General features: G+C 35.1%; 1 protein-coding gene across 1 annotated transcript; it reads left to right on the top strand.

Annotated features, from left to right (window-relative positions):
* The first annotated feature begins 2,128 nt into the window (after positions 1 to 2,128).
* On the top strand, positions 2,129 to 5,073 carry LOC106296732 (E3 ubiquitin-protein ligase RLIM-like). The gene is made up of 9 exons (XM_013732957.1): positions 2,129 to 2,248; positions 2,571 to 3,239; positions 3,331 to 3,790; positions 3,890 to 3,988; positions 4,190 to 4,390; positions 4,483 to 4,571; positions 4,654 to 4,753; positions 4,851 to 4,949; positions 5,041 to 5,073. Exons 2-9 carry the CDS (start codon positions 2,572 to 2,574, stop codon positions 5,071 to 5,073), a joined length of 1,749 nt encoding a protein of 582 aa, XP_013588411.1. The 5' UTR covers positions 2,129 to 2,248; position 2,571.
* Positions 5,074 to 7,142: the final 2,069 nt, after the last annotated feature.

The raw sequence follows: 7,142 nt of genomic DNA, 5'->3' as shown, positions 1-7,142 counted from the left end.
GTCACAGAAAACAAATAGTATTGCTTGCATTGAAGTCTTACCGAAAGATTATTTTCATGTGTATATGAAAGAGTTGGAAGAAATTCTGAACAGTGGATTCACAAATAATTCCCTCTCTCTAACGATTTTCTTTTAAAATAATTTAAAAAAAAATTGTTTAATAGAAATTGATAAGTATTAAGATTGGGCAATTTGGTAAATTTATATATAGATAAGTGTATTTTTCAAAAAGCTTAAACAAAGGTGTATTTTTCAAATTATATTCTTATTAAAGTGCATTTATTCAAATTTTTCCTATGTTTTTTCTATAGTACCAAAATGCCTTACGTAAGTCAATTTGTAATAATGCATAAATGTAAAAAAGGATTTCGGCAAGAAAACTAGGAAAAACTGGTTTTTGGTTTTTGTTTAGAAATTGACAGTTACTTAAGAAACTAGTTTCTCTAGATTTTAGGAAAACCATTTTTCAAAAAGTTTGATTGGATGAAAAATGATTTTTGAGAAAACAAAAACCAAAAACTATTCTAAAAACTAGAAACAATCAACCTTTTAAATTAACAATCATATGGATATATATATATATGTGTGTGTTTGTGTGTGTGTCTGTGTGTATTACTCTTTCATTTCACAAATAGTGCCTCTTCAATATTTATTTCGTAATTTTAATAAAGTATGGTTTTAAAATTTCATTGTCAAATATTTCAAAGATTAAATCTAAAATTAATACCCAAATATATATCTACGTTGTTCCAAGTCAATTAGTATAACATCTATATTAAAATAAAAGGAATGTTGATCTCTTATAACAGTGAATAGCCATTATATTAAATGAACGGTAATAGTTGTAATATCGCAGTACAAAAAGAAAGTTGTAGTGTTTGTGCATGATTGAGAAATCTAAGTTGACTTTGGAATTAAAAAGGCTATTCCAGCAAGTACATGTTGAAGTTGACTATAGCTATATATTTACTCCAAATCGATCATTTCAAGAAAAGATAACTAAAACCAACAATTAAGATATGCATGCATGACTTCATTGATCCCCACTTACTTGCTTCGTGTCGTTTGCTGAGATGTTAGTTCTAAATGCAAGGTAGAAATATGAGGGTTATTCACTGTTATAAGAGTTCAACATATAAGAATGTTATCTATGTTATGAAATAACTTATAATTTATAGTATCGAGAAATTTAAATAAGAGTAGAATTTAATACCCGTAGGAAGCAAATAACACTAGTATAAGGGAGAGAGTTTATTATAAGAAGGAAGAAGAAAATGTAATGATTCTTTGATTAGAAACTTTTGTTCTTGTTTTTGGTGTACAAAAGAGTGAGATGAGTGATGGTATTTATAGTGAACAACAATACATAAAATAACAAAGATGGTGCTTAATTTGGTAAATGAGTGGGTGATCATAGTGCTTGATGAGTAGATGATCATAGTGCTTGAGTTGGTAAAGGAGTGGATGATCATAGTGCTTGAGTTTGGTAAAGAAGTGGATGATCATTTCAATGCTTAATTTATAACAGTTGTGATATTTTGGATTGAATTCAGAAAAAGCCAAGTTAAACCAAAAAAAAAAGAGAGGATATTTTCCTCGAATAATTCATCAAGAAACCGCCAAAATAATTGGTTTTGAGGCGATTGGTGACTTGATTATCCCAATAAATGATTATTGTACTATGTTTTTTCTTAGTTTTGTCATTAAACTAATCTCAAGAAGTACATTGTCATAGTACTTGTCAAAAAAACAAAGAAGTTATGTGATGAATATGTAGACTGCGTGTAAACAATATAATTCTTGTGGAAAATATAGCCTTTTAATAAAGAAAGAATTGACTAAGAAACATTTATTTATCATTCGGAAAACGCGTTATTTTATTTAAAACGTAGAATTAAAGGTAAGCATGAGCAAAACTTTGAATGTGATTGAAAACTTATAATTTGTAACTGCCCTATAACTAACCTTAATAATTTTATTAGTACAATAAATTAGTGGGCCTATAAATGGGTCTAGCGCTCTCGTCCTTGCCACTTGTCCGTATCATTCTCCCTGGCCCATTTTAATTGTCTCAGCCCAAAAACGTTAATTCGAGATCCATAACCCGACACCCGACCCGGGATTATGCGAGGTCCAATCGTTTCCAGCGGATAGCAAAGAGGCGGAGATAGATTAATCTTCGATGCTTTTGCTTCCCCCATCGGCAAATTAGGGTTTCGAGTCGCTCTTCCGAATCGGATTCAATCGGGTAATCTCCTCTCTCCTTCTGTATTTGCTCATACAGAAGAAAAATGATCTCTACGATAATTGTTCCTGGGGGAGGAAGAAGGATTTCGTTTTTAGTGTATCGAAGTCATCGTCTAATTTTCCCAGTTTCGATTACAGTAATCTTCAAAATCATGTGAAATTGTTCTTGTTCTGACTGTGATTCGCTTGAAAAATAGTTATCCTTTGTTGTTGATTCTGTGAGAGGAGGAGGAAGTAGTGTTAATCTATGTATATGTACTAATAAGCTTACAAATATTATGTGAGCATTGCTTCAAATGTATCTCTTGGTTTAACTGATTCAGGATGGAGAACACTGACATTGACATGGTAATCAGCATACCTGACACACCTGACAGACCTGTAAGACGTGAGACTAACAAAAGACAGCGTTCTCCAGAAGCACAGGCTAGATTCCAAAGAGGAGAGCACCGTCATTATTACCCCAACGGCAGAGCTAGAACAGTCTCTGAAGCTTCTGATACACAAGCTGAGCACGGACATGGACATCGCTCTCGTGCTTCTGGAAGCAATGCTTTGTTTAGGAGAAGCGCTGTTGAGAAGGATAAAGGGAAATCCATCTGCATTGATCCTTCCCCGGCTCGGGCTGAGAAAGATCCGGTTGTTAATGCTCTGTTTACAACTGAAGGTGTAGGAGAATCACGGGCAAGTAGTGATGGTTCTTCTCCTAATAAGGGTAAAGGGATAGTAGTAGAGTGTGGCTCTGTTTCTAGTGAGAGAAAACCTGTTAGAGGCACTAGAAGGCTGGTGAGAAACGGGTGCATATCTCCACATGCAATAGCAGCTAGAACTAGACAAGCTGCTGCTGATGATACCAATTCTAAGGATAGAGTTAGTCTTGAACAGGAGTTAGCTCTTGAAGCTGCGTCTTCGATTGACATTAGGGAGATTGTTTCTGATAATCATACTCGTGGAAAAGCTAGAGGAAAAAGACCAGAGATTCCCCCAAGCAGGTAATGTTCCTAACGTTATCTTTCATTAGATGTTTGAGTTGATTCAAAATGGATGTTTTGGTGCTAAAAGAGTTTGTATCTTTGCAAATAGGGTGGCTAGTAGAGAGGCCTCGGAGGGATGGTTTAGTACGCGCAGCAGGAGTTTAAATACCGACCATGAAGTGAATCGGAGGGATGAGAGTGACACACGTGGAGCTGGTAGTTTCGTTTCAGGACTTGATGTTCTGGAAACCGGTGCAGTTGACAGAGAACCTAGACCACAACGGCGACGGAAAAATGGAGTTACTCCTTCGAGGTATGAGCCACAGGCTTCTGTCATTGGATCTTCTGGGGAACCATCTAGCTCAAGGCCGCGCCATTATCAAAGACAAGGCAGACAAGTGTTGGAAATTGAAGATTCATCTCCTGAAGTAAGGGTCTCCCGAGCTCCTAGACGTGTTGAAAACGATGAATCTGATGACGTGAAAGCAAGACAGATCGAAGCTGATGCGCTGATGGCTCGTGAGCTGCAAGAACAGATGTACGCAGAATCGACAATTAGAAACGAGCAGGTACTTTTCGAACTCTTCTGTTTTTAGATATCATTTATATGTTCCATCCTTTTATAGAGGTTTATAATAGTCTTATCTGACCTTTATGCGTTGTAACAGATGGACGAAACCATAGCCAGGTTGATGGAACAAGAAGAGAATCCTCTCCGTTCTTCTTCTAGCCGTGCTTCTACTCGTAACACCAGAAGCTCTAATACCGTAAGTCACAAACTCTAAACGGTCCTGTATTAATACTTTCTTCACCTGGTGCTATCGATTTTCTGTGTTCAGACGCGAGGCCTATCATTGTTAAACATGGATTTATTCTTTCTTAAACTTGCATTTGAAAGGAGTCTGGGTTTTAGGAGCACCTTGAAGACCTTAATAGTTGCTTATGCTAATAATACATATAATTTGCAGATTGCAGCAGATCCAAGTGGGAGTAGTCGCGTGGAAGAACGACCGCAGCAACATTCTTCTAGGAGGCGAATGAATCCTCCACAGGCTCGTGCTGCTGTTAGAGCACCACGACGGGCTAGAGCTCCGCATTTAGGCCGTGCACATGCAGCACGACACGGAGCTATGCATTTCAATTTTCCAAGCGGCATGGACGTTGAGTTGGTAATCTTTTTGGTGAACTCTGTTTAAATTCCAATGTCGCGTGAAACTGAGATTTAATTCTTTACCCTCTTTAAAAAAAAAAATTGAAACAGAGAATGGACTTTCTGGAGAATCTGGAGAATGTTATTGGACACAGCTTCAACCACAGCAATCTTCTTCACATGGATCGTGACTTTACTGAGTATGGTATCTGTTTCTCATCATTTACCATATGTTCTTCAATAATTGAAACTTAAAATCTTTTTGACATATTTTGGATGCAGAGATGATTACGAGTTGCTCCTAGCTCTTGATGAAAACAACCATCAACATGGGGGTGCTTCTACTAGTCGCATTAACAACTTGCCAGAGTCCACAGTTCAGGTTAAGCCAACGTTCACTTGTAAAATCCATTCTATTTCATGTCGACATATTTGTTATTAAACCTTTTTCTCTTCGGTGTTGTACGTGTGATTTGCAGACCGATAATTTTCAAGAAACATGCGCTATTTGTCTGGAGACGCCGACGATTGGAGACACCATCCGTCATCTTCCTTGTTTCCACAAATTCCACAAAGATGTAAGGATCTCTCTACTGATTCAGATTCAAGATCAAAACCTTTTTTTTTTAGATCACAAACATCTTAAGAAATCAACCATTGTTTATGCAGTGCATTGATCCATGGCTTGGACGGAGTAGATGATCATTTCAATGCTTATCTTATAACAATCTATAAATTTTTTATTTAAATAATGTTTTCTATAGATAACAGTATAAACTCTACAAATTAATATTTTTTATATTTTATTAATTTATTAAATGATTAGTTTATAAGACTAGTTTAAAATATTATGAGAATATGTATTCGATAAATGTATTATAAAATAATTCCACGAATGAAAAAATAGTTTACTTACATATAGCTAAAATAAAATTAATATTACTATTAAAGATTTGGAAAATAAAAAAAAATGTTTTCTAAACATCACTTGTTATAAAATAAAAACATATATTATTATTATTATTATTATTATTATTATTTTTTGATAACCTTGATGCGATTCCAAAAGCTTTCTATGTCCAAAGACTAATCACCAAAAAACCCATAGATTTAGACAGATAATCATTTATGAAATATTTATAGCACCACAGTTACATTTTTAGCTAAGTGTGGTCGAGTGGAAAGCGGGTTTGGGAAAGTGCTAAGTACATCGGGTCCGAACTCTATCATCTCAGATATATTACTTGTTTAATTTTCATTGCGAACAACCAGATCTGTTTGGCAATGACCATGCATTCGAAGAAATTAGTGGAAGAATTTAGTCCGTTGGATACTTTTAAATTATTAAAATATAAAAAGATTATATTGTTTATTATATATCTAAAATATGCATCGGTACCCATGTGTATTTTTTGGTGTCCGATTGTGGAATATTTGTTAAGATATAATTTTAAATATTCTACTGTAAAATTTAAGTTGTACAATTTTTTTTATGTAGTTGGCTTTTATGTAGAATAGGATGCTGGTCCCGTGCAAACGCGGAGATTTAGTTGTAATTTGTAAATGATGTTTTGGTATATGATAGTGACGCAATAGACAAAGTTATAGTATCTCAAATTATACCTTAAGCAAAAGTTACGTAAAGAATACATCATAACATTTGAAATCAATAAAACTTTGATTATTGTTTATTTTCATAACTTTTTCTAAAGTGGAATTGGAACATCGAGTTTTGATACATCAAATCAAATGAGAAGCCAAAATCTATAATATAACAACAACATGAAGCATTTCATGATTAAAAAAACATCTATGTAAGCCAAACTTAAGATCTAATTAACCTTATCCATTTTGTTCCCAGAACACTGCTTGTAAGAAACAAGTTGCTTTGGACTGGTAACACTGATAGTTCCTAATATGTACAGAACATGATCATGATCTGAGTGTTTTTGTTATAGCTTCACATACCATTAACCAATTATATTGTAGCTTATATGTTAAGCCTTTGTCAAATCTGAATGAAGTTGCCAATGATACCAGCAACTGTGAATTTTTGTATCAGACCTAACCTTTTAATGAGACAGCTGGAAGACCAAAAAAAATCAAATTTGATAATTGAAAATGTGTGAGAAAAACCTTTGCAAGACCAAAAAGACATAGATGGAGGGATGCGTCAAAGAGAGAACACTAAGCTTTCTTCACATCAATCAAACATGATCACATTTAGACTTAACCACTTACCAAGCAAGTCAGATAAAACTGTAGCCTTGTATGCCGCATTCCCCATCTCTATCTCCTTTAACGCTTTCTCCTTCCTCTTATTACTCTCTTTTTCTTCTCCAAACTCTGACTCATGTTCATGCTCCGGTTTTTTTTCTTCTCTACCTCAGGCTCCTTCCTTAGAGGCACAACTATCTTATCCTCCTGATCCACCGCTGCTTCACCTGACTAAGTCCTAAAATTAACATTTAAAAAAAATCAAATTAAAGTTTTGAGATTTTGACGGTGTCTATGGATCTCCTACCAAATATTTACGAAATCAGGCCTTACCTTGAAGAATCTATCGTTAGTTTCTCCTACATCTCCAGCCATTGGAAAGCATCACCAAATGGATCAGAGACGAAATGGATCTGAGACCGCGTGTGGTCTCCATCCAAAACCTTCATTGTCAGCCAAACATGATTGTACTGCTTTGATCGATGTCAAGCCCACTCGTATAAACGTTGACGACGTCCTAGAGCTGATTCAAACAAAGGCAAATATGTTTTTGC

This window comes from Brassica oleracea, chromosome C6 (genome assembly GCF_000695525.1).
Source record: "Brassica oleracea var. oleracea cultivar TO1000 chromosome C6, BOL, whole genome shotgun sequence".
In the NCBI taxonomy this organism is placed as follows: Eukaryota; Viridiplantae; Streptophyta; class Magnoliopsida; order Brassicales; family Brassicaceae; genus Brassica; species Brassica oleracea.
The sequence above is the reverse complement of the archived record's forward strand: the minus strand, read 5'-3'. Positions and strand labels throughout refer to the sequence as shown.